Consider the following 15819-nt stretch of genomic DNA (forward strand, 5'->3'; position numbering starts at 1 on the left):
CCACACCAGGCTCAGTCCAGTGCAGAATACAGCCAAGCCATGCTTGCAGCCACCAGAGCACACATCCCAGCAAGTAGCAGCACCACCGGAGGATGGTTCTCAGGATTCACCTCTGCCCAGGGAAAACAAACACTGCTCTGCAGAGGCACTAAAGAGTTGCAGCACAGGTACAGCTCAAAACAACCTCTTAATGCAAGCTATACAGAGCTATTTATGAATTTAAAGGTAAATCACCTGAGTAGGGAAGAAGCAAAAGACCCATGAAGACATGCCTCTACAATTCTCTGCTCAAAACATTTCAGTACAGGGAAGCTTTGGGACACACCTGTCAGAGTGGTCCTCAGGCTTCTCCTGGCCATGCCCCAGGCCAGGCCAAGCTCTCCCATACAAATCACATATCAGAAAGACTGTGCAAGGACAGACACTGTGCATCTAATGGGGTGCAAACAGAGAGGCTTTAAAGGACATGGATTAGGCTCCATATGCGCGCACACACACACAAGAAAAAAAAAAAAAAAGAAAAGCTGGAAACTTTCTTTTTTTTTCCCACACTGGAAATTCCTCGGCTATCATGAAAAAGAATGGCCTGGATCAGACCATCTATATGTGGGATTTGATATGAGACCCCAGCTAATAATTTTTTTTGCTGCTATTTGGGATCTTTCAGGAAATAGTAGAAAATGCTTTTATTTCTCTTTCATGTTTCATGCATCCATTCTCCCTAGCCCATGGGGTGTGTATGCCTATCCCCCTCACCAGTGCACCAATGCATGCTCCACACCCGCAATGTGCTCCTATAGCCACATGCAGGGGCTTGGCCAAATAATGTATCTAAACCAACTCTCACTGAAATTTCCTCCTTTAGTGTACTAGCCTTGGAAACTGTTTTTCTTTCTTTAAACTCAACAAACAGCATGGCAATCTTCCCTACACATGCAATCCCTTGGAAGTGCCTAAGCCCTGGAGCTGCAGTCAGCTGGCCACCATCTCCATCCCACCCACCCCTCCCCTTGCCCTGAGGGCACATCAACTGAAATGGCACTGACCCAGTTTACTGGATCCCTGGCTTCAGGCAAGCCAACTTGAAATCACAACCATCCATGGACCTTCCCTCAGCTTGAGGTTGAGAAAACTTTGTGCTGAAGTGTTCCTTAGCCCTCCTCCAGCTCCAAGCAAAAAAGACTTCAGAAATAAGGGCCCTTGAAACTTCCCTGGAACAAGGCAAGTTAACATTGGTGAAGTGCTATGTGCCACACACCACACCTTGAAGCATCACAGCTATGAAAAACTACTGAAGAGTTCATGCAAAAATGTGCTGGTTTTCAATGCTGTTAGTCTAAAGAGTGTAGAAAAGGTCTTGAAACAATGTTCTCCAAGAGTCTGCTGTAGCTGTAGTTCCACTGACTGCAACCACGCGTAGTGATGTTTAGGTTCAATTCCATTATTCAGCATTTCAGTAGTGCTCATTTAAGCAGAAAGATGCAGATCAAGGGCTCAATTCCAAACTACCTTCCCCAAAAGCTAAAAGTCCCTCTGCTTCCTCCTTGTTTTCCCAAGCCCCCGACACCTCCTCTCCCAATGCTCTTACTGCAGCAAGGCACTGACAGCACAGGGTCCCAGGGTATGCCAAGGAACATGAAAACAGAGGCATAACATCAAGATTTATAATTCTGAGTTGTGTTAGACACACCCTAGTCAACTAAGTCTGCATTTTAGGTACTTGAGGGTACAACTGCATCTCAGCACACAGAGACTTTGTCACTGAATTCAAGCTTATGCAGCAGGAGTCCATGGCCTTGAATGCCTGTAGCCTGCTGCAGACATATCCTGCCACACAGCCTGTAGAGACAGGCAGCTCAGCACCAGGACTGAGCAGGTCTGTTCCATGCCCAGCTGGGCACAGAGCAGCCTCTGATGCTTTTCTCTGAGAATCAGTGCTGCCTTGGGCTCCCACTCCTTGCAGAATCAGGAAAGAAGAGCAGCCAGGGCCTTTGCTGGCCTTTTCAGAGGCTCCACTGTGACTCACACTCTGGTCTTGTGCCAAACACCATCAGCTTATTCTGCAACCGGTGAGTAACCAGTACTTGCCCACCTGAGGCAGCTCAGACTGGTACAGTGGGGTTGAGAACACTCCCACCTCACCCTCCCTGCCACTGTCATTGACAGCCCACTGTGTGCCAGGAAGTGCCCTTAGGAGGTGAGAACCAGCTCAGTTTTCTCTTACACAAGAAAAGCAGCTAGTGTACATAACGGCACCGACAGAGTGCCATTCTCAGCCCCAACAGGGCTGAGAATTGGACATCTTTCCATCCTGATTTGCTAGGCCATTTTCCTTGCCTCAAAACTGGACAAAAATCCAGATGAACCAACCTCCTGTCTTCCCCAAACTACTGCCTTAATCCTGTTCCCACCTTGAAATCCAGCAATGTTAATGTTCCTTATGATCCCAATAAGAAAGGCACTCAGATTCTTATTGATTAAAATACCAAAAAGATAAGACATCCAAGACAGACAACCTTACATTCATCCATTCAAATGCTGGGAAACCGTAGGTGGACTTCCAACCTGATCAGAGTATGCTGTGCAGACCCTGCTCACGGAGCTCCTCAAATCAGTGCCACAACAAATGGTATGGGAACCAGTACTTAAGAGTCTGAGTGTCTTTCCTGTTGGGACCACAGTGGACACTTGCACTTGTGCATTACACCCTTCAGATGTTCCAGGACAGCTCAGTCTGTCCCTGTGCCCCAAATTCCTTGCAGAAAACCACCCTCTGCTGCTCCCTGCACATGACACCAAGTGCTGCTGGCAGATCACCAGGTGCACCTGCACCCATGGGCACAGAGCAACGTTTGTAACCTTGGCCCCTATGCCTTCACCAGATTGTCTTGCTGACCTTCCTGGCAGTTTTTGCACAGCTGCACAGAAACCAGATTTTCCAGTCCTTGTGGAGGTATTTCATCCAATCAACTCACATCAAGCCTTTCAGGCATATTGCCCTTACTTCCTGAGAGCTACCTCAGACTCTGCTGTGTGCTCAGCCTCACTCTAGTGCCCATCTTATCCATGCCCAAGCGTATCTCTCTTCCTTTGGGATGGCTCCACCTTCCACGGGACAAAGATTACTGTCCCAAAAAGAGCTTCGTTTAGCATTAGCACAATCACCAAGGTAAGCAAGATGATGTGATCTGCTGGATTCCCATACCAGGACAAACCTACTAAACATCTGAACCAATAAATCCCCCTTCACAACAGCAAGTACTACTAAAACATCAGACCAAAATCAGAGCCCAGCAATACCACACATGAGACTAAACTTCTCTCACAATGTCAGCTCCTTTCTGTCCTAGCAAGGATCATGATTTCTTGGGATATGGTAAAATTTATCATTGTAGATGTGGTGAATACACACATTCAACTGTCACAGTTTTCAGTCCAAGTCTGTGCCACAGGCACATTGTGAGACACTGATGTCCACAAAGTATCACCCTGCTGCCAGGGAACACACATACCGTCTTTGTATGTCAGGCTGCTGGCAAACTTTTTGCCATGGCTGCGTGCGTAGTCCTGGAGGTTGGGGGCACTGGAGGAGCCTCCCAGCACAGTGGTGCTAAACAGCCCGGTGCACTGTGACCCTGGAAAGGCAGGGAAGGTGTTAGTAACACATATCCACTGCATGCAACTACAGAAAAGCAGGGTTAGTCATAGGATGAAGAATGAACTGGCCACTTCACAAGCAATTTCAGGAAAAAACACGATGCCTGGAAGCACAGGGAGGCCATGTTCTCCATTCTAAATTCCACAGTGACAAATGCAGAGCAGGTAGCCCAAACCTCAGCACCAGGAAAGTCCCTAACTCCATCCAGGGGTTTACTTCCATCTGGCTTTCTTGCCCTGACCTAAGAGAAACACCTTCACCCCTTTCAGTCAGCAAAGCTACACACTGATGTCAGAACATCATCCTGAAGTCAGGATGCCAAACCACTGATGTTCATGTCACAGAGGTTCATTGCTTTGCTCTTCTGCCCTTTCTCTTTGGAAAGCTCCTTTTTGTGTAGGACACCAAGGAGAGGAAAGAACTGTCTGATCCGTGGATCAGCCTATGTGGATTCATCTCCAGTCAAACAAGTAGAGAAAGTACAGTGACCTCAGAGTGACAGTGCACTCACAAGCCTACACTTCACAGATTTCACTCAGTCATGCCTCACTGCTCCAGCTCAGGAGCAATTTGTCCATGACCCAGCCTTGCAAAGCACCAGATGTGCACACAGCATGGAACTCTGCCTAACCAGTGTTAAGGAATGTGGCATGCAAGGGGGAGGGCAATCTCATCCTGGGGCTTTGGCTTTGCTTCTCCAAGGTACAGTGCTTTGAAGACTGACTTGACTTCGTGTGATATTTAGGGAACACCAGGCATTTGAAAGAGGATCCTTTCAATTGATTGAGGAAAGCAATTTCGAGTGGAGACAAAACCTTATTATGGACCAGACACAGGGACTGATTGGCTGTAAATTCTCTGCTAAATGGTCTTGCTGCTGCATTCTGTACTGAGAATATGGACTGCTCAAACCAACAATACTCCTGCATACCAAGGACTTCCAGAAACAAGCAGATTGATCTGGTTCTACCTTGTCTGCAGGTCTGAAAATAACCTGCAACACCATCTAACAATATTTATCTGGAACAGCACAACTGTGGAAGAGACCTTGCCTACATTGGAAGCAGCTCTTGATTCTAAAATATGCATCACAGCATGATTTAGGTTGGAAGGAGCCTGAAGCTTTTTTCCCAACACCCCAGAAGGACCAACTTGGATCAGCTTGCTAGGGTTTGCCCAATAAAGTTGTCAATATTTCCAAGAAAGGAAATTTCACAACCTCTCTGGGCCCCTGGTCTAACATCTGGCCCATTCATGGTGGGTGAAAAATTTGTTCCTCCTAGCCAACTGGAACTTCTTGTGCTGCAACTTGTGCTCATTGGTTCTCTACCAAGCAGCACAGGGCTTTGGGGATAGTCTGTCTCTGTCCCCTCTGCAACTTCCCATTTAGGTGGTGAATGAGCATTAAGGTCTCCAGTCCCCACAAGTTCTAATCTGAACAAGCATGGCTCTCACTCCTCCAATGCCACGTGCTCCACGCTTCCCATCCATTTCCACTGCCCCGCAGTGAGCTGACAATCCTGACACACACACCCTCCACGCCCCAGGGAGCAGGACAGCAGAGCTTCAGGCACTCACAGAGGTGAACAGATGGAAAGAGCCAGACCCCTCAGCTGGACAGTTGTACTCCAGCTGATGCAGCCTGGTATGCTGTCAGCCTTCCCTGGTGTGAGGACACATTGCTGCTTCACATGCACTTGTTGCTCTTCAGGACCTCAGCTGTGTTTCTGCAAAGATCCTTAAGCCAGAGCCTCTTTGGAGAAAACACAGAGATCCTGAGCATTGAAATGTTCTTGTATAAGCTCCAGCTGAGCTGAGGACATCTGCTCCTGGGGTGACCAAAAGGGTCCTTGTAGCACTGAACTGTAGCTGCTCTCCCACTGTGACACTGCTGGTGGCTTTCCACAGCACAGACTAGCAAACGTGTGCCCCCAGACAGAAACGAACTCTTGCCTGCAGGGTCACTGATACATAAGCCTTAGAAATTTTCCTCCTAATGCCTTAAAGTGTTGCAAAGTAATGACTCAGCATGAACTGGAATCTGTCGGAATGCAAATTAAATTTTGTCATGCATCAGACAGGGTGATGCCTCTAATTGCTCTTCCATGGTTTAAAAACAAACAGCAACAAAAAACACCCAACAGATTAATTTACTGGCAGATAAAAATGGAACATCAGATTTTTAGGACTGTGTATTTGGAGCAGCCTTGTGCTGTTAATCATTAAGCTAAGGATATCCTAGTGTTTCTGCTCTCCTGCTGCAGAGAGAGGCATTTTGCTAGTGCTTTTAAGCCAGCATAGAATTTACAAAGATGACTTTATGGACAACAGCAATTGTCTACAGTGAACTCCAGAAGGCTGCTGTACCCAAAGTAACCACACACACACACACACACACACACACACACACACATCCTAAAGAACACAACGGCCACTTGGATTTAAATGTAGCAACACTTGCTAGAAACTACTTTGTGTGCTGGATATTTACTGTGCATTTAATTGTCATATGTTCATTCAATGTGTCAGATGTTTAAAAACAGTCATTCTTGGTTTCCCTCTGGGAATCTCAGCACAAGGCTCTGTGCCACTGGCAGTGCACCACCTTTACTGCTCAAACAGCCAGCTCTGGCTGGTTTTACTCTGTTTTGAAGGGTTCTTGTAAGCAAAGAAAGGTACTGAAACATCCCTAGGCTTCTCAAATTAGAAGCACATACATTATGGCAAACAATCCACAACAATGAACTTGATGCTGCCCAGAAAAACGTGTCACGCTCCAAAGCACAGACAAAGCAAGCTGCAGCCACCTATTTTCAAAAGAGGAATTTCATTTTTTACATTACTGTAGAGGTACCATTCTAGAACCCAAGGCAGCAGGGCACAGCTATTGCAGGAGCTCTCTCGTGCTCCCTGTTCCTGCATGCCCACACATCTGAGGTTACACCAAGACAGATATTCCACACAGACAGCCAGGCTCTGACTGACAAGGTCAGACAACAGGAGGTAGGCTCAGCCTCAGAAAACTCAGAAACAGCAGGTAGTGCCTGAATGAACCCCCTCATAACACAGCTGCTGAGACAAGTGTTAAAGCCAAAGTTCAAGCTTCTGGAGTTCTGTATTATCTCTTAGAGAGAGAACACATTTCAAATCCTAAAGGGGCAAGAAATTAGATTTCTGAAAAACAAGCCAGAAAGGAATCAGGAAGATTCCTTGAAGAGCTTGACTTGTACACGTAAAGAGGCACAGTTCTCCATAGCAGGCCTCAGGTGAAAAAAAACCTCACAGAAACACAGATATCCTGTGTTCAGGATCAACTGTTGTGCAAGCTGTTGTGGTACAACAGGTCTCTCCTGCTCAATCCTTCTATGCCTGCACGACTCTAGAGAAGAGAACGATGGCTGGGCTGGAGGTCTATGTCACAGATCAGATCTATCAGCTCCTATTCAGGGTTTTGTCCCTGCAGAGTTTCACAGGTGGGAGAGTAACCAGCACAAGTTCCCAGCAAGGCACAAGAAGCAAGATTCATGAAATTAAACCTGCCAGGATCACATTTCAGATTTGTTGTAAAGGAAAAGTACTGCACAAAGGCGTAGAAAAGCAGTGTTCTTCTCTATTGCCAAAACAGGCGTTCCTCAAAAACCTGGAAAAGGCTATGGTCCAAGGGCTGTAATATCTGCTTTCCACAGCACAGGCCTTCTGCTAGTCACACATCCAAACAGTAAAACCAGTTTGCAGTACCAATTGATGTATTCAGTAATTCTCCAGGCAGATGCATCTCCTTGACTATGTGCCATTTCAGAAATTCCCATATTCATCCATAGGGACTCACAAAATAGCCACAGGTTTCTTCAAGCCTAAGGATGGCAGCTTGTCACAGCTTGCTGATTCTCGCAGTGGCACTGGGAAAGGCAGAGATAAGTGAAATAACACATTCAAAAATTACCACGGCCAAGGCTACTGTCCCTTTATGAAAATAATATACATCAGCCATTCCTATTTAGATTTTTCCAGATGGCTGGAAGCATAGCTGGCAGACTCCAGGGATACTTTCTAACCACTCAGAAGAAAATTCCCTTTCCTTGGTAAGAATTAGATTCCAAAGAAGCTGCTCAAAAGTGGCAAAGAAATGAGCAGGGCCTTTCAGAAGTCTTTTGGCTGCAGGTTGTCCATTTAACAGAGTGACGAGTCAGAACTGCCGCAGATCTGCAGCCATGCCACAATGCTAAGATGGTTTTAAAGAAAAGGAACGTGGGCATGACGTGGGCATTATCACCTCCTCTCTTCAAGACACAGGTTGCACAGCCATCTCTGAACTTCATGACAGCAAAGACAGTTTTTCCAGTTTCAAAATAGATCTTGCTTTAGCAAAAATATTTCAGGAAAAATTTCAACTATTCAGACATAGTTTAGGTTAGGATGACATGAAATGGAACAATCAAGGACAGAGAATGTCAAGTGCCCTGAAATATTCTCTTCCACTGGCTACCACAAGAACAATGTCTGACCAGGGACTTCAGCTCGAATAGAGAGCTATCAAACACTCGGTATGTGACACATCCGTTCCATACAACAGCTCTTTAGGAAGCAAAGGTAGAAATAGAACAGTGACACACAAAGAACAGCTCTGCATACAAACTGATGTTCTGCAGAACAGAAAACACACTAGTTCTCACCTAAAATCATCACTTCCTACTAAACTGAGAAATGGTGTGACAAATGAGAGCAACATAGAAGCAGAGGCAAGCCTGCAGGTAGGCAGTTTGCTCCATACTGGAAAGGATGAAAAATTCATCTTCGGCCCCTAGCAGCTGCAGGAGAAGTTTGTACACAAAAGGCACTAAGACAGTCTCTACAGTGGTCTCAACAGGAGCACTGAGAGAAGACACAAAACACGTAGACACATACAAGGAATTCAAGCCAGATGTGTATGTGGAGACACAGACTAATGCCCATGGAAATAGAAAGGTAAAAGTGAGTAGGCTGGTTACAGGACAGGTACAGTACCTAATCCACTTTGCTTCATCTCAGAAGACTGCCTGGAATAAGTGCTGAAGAGGCGATAACCTCCTGATTTAGAAGAAGATTCAGACAGCACCTGCAATGACATAGTGTAATTAATCATCATCATGCTCCAAGTTACCCACTGCTATCAAAAGCCTTTATACATCAACTGAAGGTAAAGAAAGGTATATCTCTCCCTTAAAATCACCATTTTCAAGAAGCACAGAGGTGCTTCCTATGCTAGGATTGTGACAGTGAATGCTCAATTTTAATTTTAAGGTTTTGTTGGATTGTAGAAGAATGGAAATTTGAAAAGTATGATGGGACTCATGTAGTGAGCACCTTTTCTCCCAAGACTCTTGCTGAGATCCCTGGGACACAGACTTCCCTCTTTAGCAGCAGGAAATCATATCCCCTTTAACTTAGTGTGTGTCTATCACAAAGAGCCTCTGAGTGCTGCACACAGAGGTGACCTTGTGAGTAACATACAGTGACAGAAGACAGCTAACAAATACCTCAAACTTTAACTCTGCTGTTTTCTGGTTCAGAAAACTGATGGCAAAAATGCCTGTGAAATCCCTCTGAAAGGAGGGATAATTCCAGAGTACTCTGAAGGTAACAGTCACCTGCTGACTGTGACACTGGCCTTGTGACACAGAACAGCCTGGAAGGAGAGAGATTAGAACAGTAAAATCAATTTTGCTACTTCACCAGACAAGTTAATGGGACAGTTCTAAGCCCTGACAGTTTAAACATCCTGGATGAATCCACCAGTGAGCAGGGACCCCTGATCAGCATGAGAACTTATATGTGATGGAGGAATGAGAAATGGGGAGCTGCCTTTGTGAAAGGCAAAGGCTGGAGTCTAACAGAAGGCAAAGATGTCACCATAGCTAGGTGGTGAGGTTGCATGTAATCTCATACTGGCTACACCAGTGCATCCATAGAGCATGTAATTCAAATAATGCTTGTGTTTCTCAAGCATTTCCTTCCTTGCTCTTCCTCATCAGTTCCTCTGGCCTGTGTTCCTGTCCTCCCTCAATAAGGAAGAGTTTCAGAGGTCTGCCTTCCACAACATCCCTCTTTACCTTCTGCAGATCCTTTCCCAGAATCAACTCAGACTCTGCCATGTTAAAAGAAATGCCAAGAAACCAAAACCAAGCAAAAGGCCTTTGCAAGAACAAGGAAGGGCACCTATAGCATGGTTACCTCCATGGATCCCGTCTTGCGGTTCCTGACCAGTGGCGACCTTCGCTGGATGCTGACCGGCTCGGAGGGCTGTGGGGACTTCTGCCGAGCACAGTCTGGCTCATCGCTGCTCTTCTTGTTCGAGAGGTCCTCTAGGCTGCCTTGGTCTGCCTTCTTGTCCTCGTTCTGCTGTAAGGAAACACTCCACCCATGTCTACAGGCCCACAGCCTTTGCCCATGTTGCCCCACACCAGCTCCAGGCTTGGATCTCCTGCTCTGCCAAAATCACCAGGAGGCATCCAAAGTCCCAGCAGACATCCTGATGAACCCAAATGGGACACAGACATGACCTGCCAGCTCCCTGTGGGCACCCACTGCAAGGAAGCTTCTGCAGCAGGGCCAGACAGAGCAGGACAGCGCCAAAATATCCTCTGGGGTTGGCAGCTCCTGCCCAGGTGTCTGCTCACCTCTGCTGAGGCTGGCCGAAAGCCAAACCCCGTGGGAATGTTCCTGTCCTCCTCACAGCCTTTGACGCCAGGGCTGAAATGCAGCTCCACATGGAAACGCTCCTCTGAAGAGGGGTCCTGTGAACACACATAATGAAAGGTAAAGAACCAAACCCAGTTAATCCTGCCACAGCACAGGTCAAGGTCCAACCCCATTGTGCTGGCCAACACACATCCCAGGCCCTTCCTTTGGAGGGAAAGCAGCAAGCATGAACAGAATGGCTCCAGGTTTGTCCCATCCAAAAGGACAGCCCTGATCAGCACACAGCTGAGGCATTCTGACTGTTGCTATTTTGGGACAACAGCCACAGGGGAGTACAACAGAATGAGGCTCTATTTATACATACACACATGGACACTCCTAAAGCCCAGCCCCTTCTGACCCACTCCTGCTGCAAACCCAGCACATCCCAGGACAGGGGAAGACCGGGTCCCTCCAGGACCTTCAGTCAGGCTATTCCAAGATTTAAGTAACTCTCTCTAATAACACTTTTTCATTAACCTTTTTTTAAGGAAGCCAGAGCTTTTACAGTTATCTGACACTAATGATATAAAAACCCATATAAACCCACCTTGACTGACTGACACATCCACACCACTCAAGAGAGCTCTAGTCACATATTTTTTGACAAGGATCACTTTTAACATTAGAAGCTCACACCAGCTCTGTGAATACAAGGTTCTAACTCCATAAGGTGTGGGGTAAGGGGCTGCTCCCCTTACAACCACTACAACCTCCTGCAGCACAGAGCCAAGTCACAACGTCTGATGATCACTATGATGATCATTAGAAGCTGATCATGCAGTTCAGTGACAAACCTAGTTATAGCCACCACCCTCAGCTCCCACATTCCAGCTGTTTATTAAATTATTCTCTTTACTGCCTGAAGATACCAGTATACATGTCCCTATCAGCACACTTCAGAATAAAAAATAGTTTATGGATGTGGAATTTCTGGATATTTTCTAGATATATTTCAAAAATACAAATCAATTATCACTCAGTTTTATTTATTTTTTCCTACTATTCACTTGCAATTAATACTTAAAACCAGCAAATGATTTTGCACTAGGAAATGCTTTAACATAGTCAGTATTAATTACGTAAGTTCAGTATTACTGCTCAGGATGACATTCTGCTTACATATAACAAGCATTAACTGGGCCACTGCCTCCCACATAAACTAAAAACTAGCAGATGTGTTAATGATCCATCTGTTTTTGCTCACAAGCAGCAAGAGCTCAAGTTACAGGCTTCCAGCTGAACTCATCTCTGAGGACTGTGCCTTGCAAGGGGGCAGGAAGCACTCTATCCTACTGCTCTATCTCTCACCTTGTTGTTGTCCTCGTAGAGCATGATAACAATCTGGGTCATGTAGTTCAGCTCTGAGATAGCACTCAAATAGTCCATGGCTCTCTTCCACTGCTGGTCTTTGTTTTCCTGATATATACACATAAACAGTCGCATGGGATAAGCAACAGCAGACATCTTGCAGCACTCAGTGAAATGGGACTGAGAGAGATCATCTCTCTCTCCACAAGGTAACATTGTCAGGACAAAAGCACCTTGCTTAACTTGCATGAAGAAACGACCTTGCAATTTGGTGGGGTGCTTGCAGTGAGGAGCAGCTGCACGGAGGGATGCTACAGCTGCCCCTGCCACCCATGTGCAGATCTGAGCTGCAAGCCACCGTGCTGTGCTGACTGGAGACAAGCAGAGCCCACTGCAGCTTCCCAAACACAGCCATTCTCAAACTACAGAAAGGAGCACAAGGGATGAACCTGTGCTAAATAAGGAACCAAGTGAAATGCTTTTATCTGATGCTGAATGAAAAATCTGGAGACATGCTGAACCCTTGGACTCTGCACAGCAGGGCAGCCCACCCTTCAGTGCCTCCCAACGCTGCCAGGAAATGGTCACACCTGAAGTACCACCCATGATGCTATGGAGTGAGTCACCACACTGATGGACATGAACTGAACCCTCCACTTCAAAGAACACAGATGCAGCCCAATACCCCTGTGCTGGCAACACAGCATCCTTGGGCACTTGAGTCAAGGAATAAGGGAGCATCTTATTCAGTGAGTGATTTAGAGGCACTTTTCCGATCACTGTCTATAGATGGGCTAAGCTGCCACAGACACCAGAAATCTGGCTTGCTAAGCAAGCCCAAACTCTCAAGGCATTTCAGACCATGCTTAAAAACAGAAAGATAAATCAGAGAGCCTCTTGAGAGGAGTAAAGCAGATCTTTTCTCAGGGTTTGCATGCCAATTCATTCAGGAAGCAGGTGAAGAGAGAGAAAGTGAAGGGTGAGTTTGATGAATTAATCTCTAAAAATGTGTCATCTGCCACTCTGGTAGAGAGCACATCCTGAATTTGCAACCTCAAGTCTCTCCCTCTGTAAGAAAACTGATTTTATTGACTTTAAAAAATTTATATTAAGACTATACAGGACCAAGCTCTTAAAATAAAGAGTAGAAGGAAGAAGTAAAGAAGAAATTCACTCATCCCCATTGCCTCATACTGCTATTCTCCTAGACAGGTGGTCTGCTCACCTGAAACTAGCAGAACAGATGTTGGAGAAACCATGTCTCTGTGCAAGCAAGGGAGGCACTGAGGAAGAGCAATCCTCCTACAAGCCAGAAAGGCAGGAAGCTGCAGCATGCAAACACAGCAGAGATGGAGCTGGCCAGACATCACTGATGGACAGCATTAGTGGGAGAGCTGGCTTAAGGGGCAACCTACAAACATACGCTGTCCACCTTGGAAAAGGCTACTGGAAAGAAGTAGGGAGGCTTACTCTGTGAGCATTGCTGGGACACTTACATCCAGTAACCCCCCATAGCGGAAGATACTGAGCAGGGAGTGCACGTGGCTCTCACTGGTGAAGTACAGCCGTGTTCGAACGTGGCGACCTGGTGACAGAACTCCTCTCGAGTACCTAAACCAAAATCAGCCCACAGTTACTCATCTGCCAATGAATTGCCACCTATCAGACATTAGCAATTCTGTACACCTAATGGAATGACACAACCCCACACTGGGAAATGTCAAAGGCAGCAGGACAGAACAAACCATGAGAGCACTGGGCACAGAAGGCAATAAATTTTCTGGAATCCTAATGGAGACACATAGTAAGTGGCTCATCACTCTACACTGGCCCTGTGCAGGGAAAGGGATGAGGCATCACCATCCAGCTACAATGAGTACAAGCCCTTGTGGAGCTTCTGGTCAGAAGTCTCAATGTGCCTTCCCTATCTGCCTTCTAGTTCTGGGAGGATCAACATGCCTTCCTCTTGGAGGGTCCCTCAGCATATGCTCAGTACCTGCTTGCACAACAGTACACTCTTCTGGCATGGGAACCACCCACTGCTCCATAGCTGCCCTCCCCACTGCCAGCAGCATGCAGCACAAGCCTTACAACGGATGTAGTTTGTTGACAGACTCATCTTCATGAGTTCTCTGTAGGTCCAGCTGAATCTTTTTAATGAGAGGAAGACAAAAGCCAATTGCAATCTCCAGTTTCTCCTCCTTATTAATCCCGTATTCCTGCAGGAACAAAACAACAGATACCCTGAGCCCTGATTCTTTGCCACATCCTCACTTAAAAGGCCACTTAACCTCAACAGCCCAGTCGGCAGCACCACTGGTTAAGTAAGGACAGGAAGAGAAATGTCACTAAACACTTTTCACTTTTTTTTTCCCAGGTATTACAGCAGGTACCAGACGACTGAGACTCTTCCAAGAACCCTAGTTATGTCTGGACATGACTGTCAGTGTCCTTCCAACAGCTGAGAGGTGCAAGTACCACCAGCAAATCTCAGATCTCACAACATGCAAACTTATACCCTGAGCTGGCATGAGCATTAAAGCAACAACTGCTATTGGCAAAGATAAAAACTGCAGTGCTACACTGAAAACAGCCAGACTGCATCTCACCAGCAACACTGAAAAAGTTTAGACCACTTCTGCTCTACGGGGGCAGCTGGACCTTGCTCACAGAAACTCATTCCATATGAATTAAACTTTGCCTGAAGCAACTCAACACTACAAACTGAACAAGTCCTAGTTTGACAAGAATAACAAACTCGTCAGAACTTTAACACAGAAATCTCCCTTCACCTCCATAATCCTGCATGTGGAGGATGGAATGCTGCTGTAGCACACATGCAGCTTGGAGCTGTGCTGCGATGCACAACAACGAACAGGGAAAAGCTGCTGTATCAGCTGCTCAGTACTCTGACCCTGCCAGAATCTTCAACCAGAAGCCCAGCCCTGCCACAGTTCAAGTTATAAATAGTTTTGGCCTCATACAAACATTAAGACAGATCTGAGAAACACTGTACTGTGATATGCTGTCTTGGGAATTTATGTGCAAGAGAATTGAGACAAAACACAAAGGCAAAGGGTCAGAAATTGTCATCACAGGCATCTCATACAGGCTGTACCTGTGGTATGATCACATCTGCCAGGGCTTTGGAAAGCTTGAAGAGTTCAGTTGTGCCTTCCAATTTCAGTGCACAGTTGTGCTGTACATCATACTTGATGCAGTCATATATATCAGGGATCTTGCTGATGTCATAGCGCCCATTCTTCATGCGGAAATCTCGCTCCAGCTTACTCCAGCGTTGCAGCATCAGTTCCAAAGTCTCACTGTGGTACAGCTGCAGGTCTAAAAAGCAGAGAACACCAAACCACATTCACATCCTAGAGCCACAGAATCACAGAACCCTGGTTATTGCTGCAGAGATTTCAAATGACAGCTGTGACTGACTTCTCCCAGCATGAAAGGGCTCCAATTCTTGTGTCACCCACAGGAATTCTAGTCTGGAAAAGCCACTGGACTGGTTGCAGGAGTTTTAGCCTGCAGCAACACTGCTGAAATGCTTGACAAAAGTGAAGCAGTTTGCCTGGTTGCTTAGGTCTGCCATAAATCCCATGGCAGGTCCCCAAGATTCCTTTGTAAAACTTCTGCACTGTTATTAGGAAAGTTGAGATGAGCAAATTGTGACTGAAAAACTTGCTGTTCACAGTCTCCAGAAAAGGCCTGAAAAAACACAGGCATACCCCTCCAGGCTAGACTGCTGCTGTTTACATTTACTCTGAACTAAGATGCATGTATCATTTCCTTTAGGTGACGGCTCTCTTTAACAGTAATTGAAAGTGGAGCCTTCTATATCAATAGCACATACAGAATTACACTTCACAGTTTCTTTGCTACAGACAAACATAAGCCCCAGTGGTGTTTGGGAGCTCTGAAGATATAACAATAAATTAATCTCTTCCATACCCTTTCCAGTTCTGCTGCTCACCTGCAGATTTTGGGTCTTCCAGACGTTTTCGTATCTGGGAGGTGAGATTCTCAATCAGGGTGAACACCTGGTTACAGACCTCAACTGGGTTCTGGATAAAGGTCATGGAATTGAGCAGAGAAGCACTGCCTGTAGGTGCTAGCTGCAAGAA

At 46.2% G+C, this 15819-nt stretch overlaps 1 protein-coding gene across 12 annotated transcripts in view; it reads right to left on the minus strand.

Moving 5' to 3' along the window:
* Positions 1–15819, minus strand: part of PPIP5K1 (diphosphoinositol pentakisphosphate kinase 1) — a 39905-nt gene that overhangs the window by 10561 nt on the left and 13525 nt on the right. For 4 of the 12 annotated variants that reach the window (XM_014251296.2, XM_014251293.2, XM_014251294.2 and 1 more), the window contains exons 18-26: positions 15669–15810; positions 14805–15028; positions 13778–13905; positions 13183–13297; positions 11687–11794; positions 10315–10431; positions 9869–10036; positions 8663–8753; positions 3513–3635 (exon numbers count right to left, since the gene is read on the minus strand). In XM_014251296.2, coding sequence (XP_014106771.1) covers positions 3513–3635; positions 8663–8753; positions 9869–10036; positions 10315–10431; positions 11687–11794; positions 13183–13297; positions 13778–13905; positions 14805–15028; positions 15669–15810 — 1216 coding nt within the window. The remainder of the gene's footprint in view (positions 1–3512; positions 3636–8662; positions 8754–9868; positions 10037–10314; positions 10432–11686; positions 11795–13182; positions 13298–13777; positions 13906–14804; positions 15029–15668; positions 15811–15819) is intronic. The other 8 variants (XM_014251297.2, XM_014251295.2, XM_088063268.1 and 5 more) reach the window with 3 other exon arrangements.

This window comes from Pseudopodoces humilis, chromosome 16, assembly GCF_049639895.1.
Source record: "Pseudopodoces humilis isolate 2021_Gansu_Grassland_sample_001 chromosome 16, ASM4963989v1, whole genome shotgun sequence".
Taxonomy (NCBI): Eukaryota; Metazoa; Chordata; class Aves; order Passeriformes; family Paridae; genus Pseudopodoces; species Pseudopodoces humilis.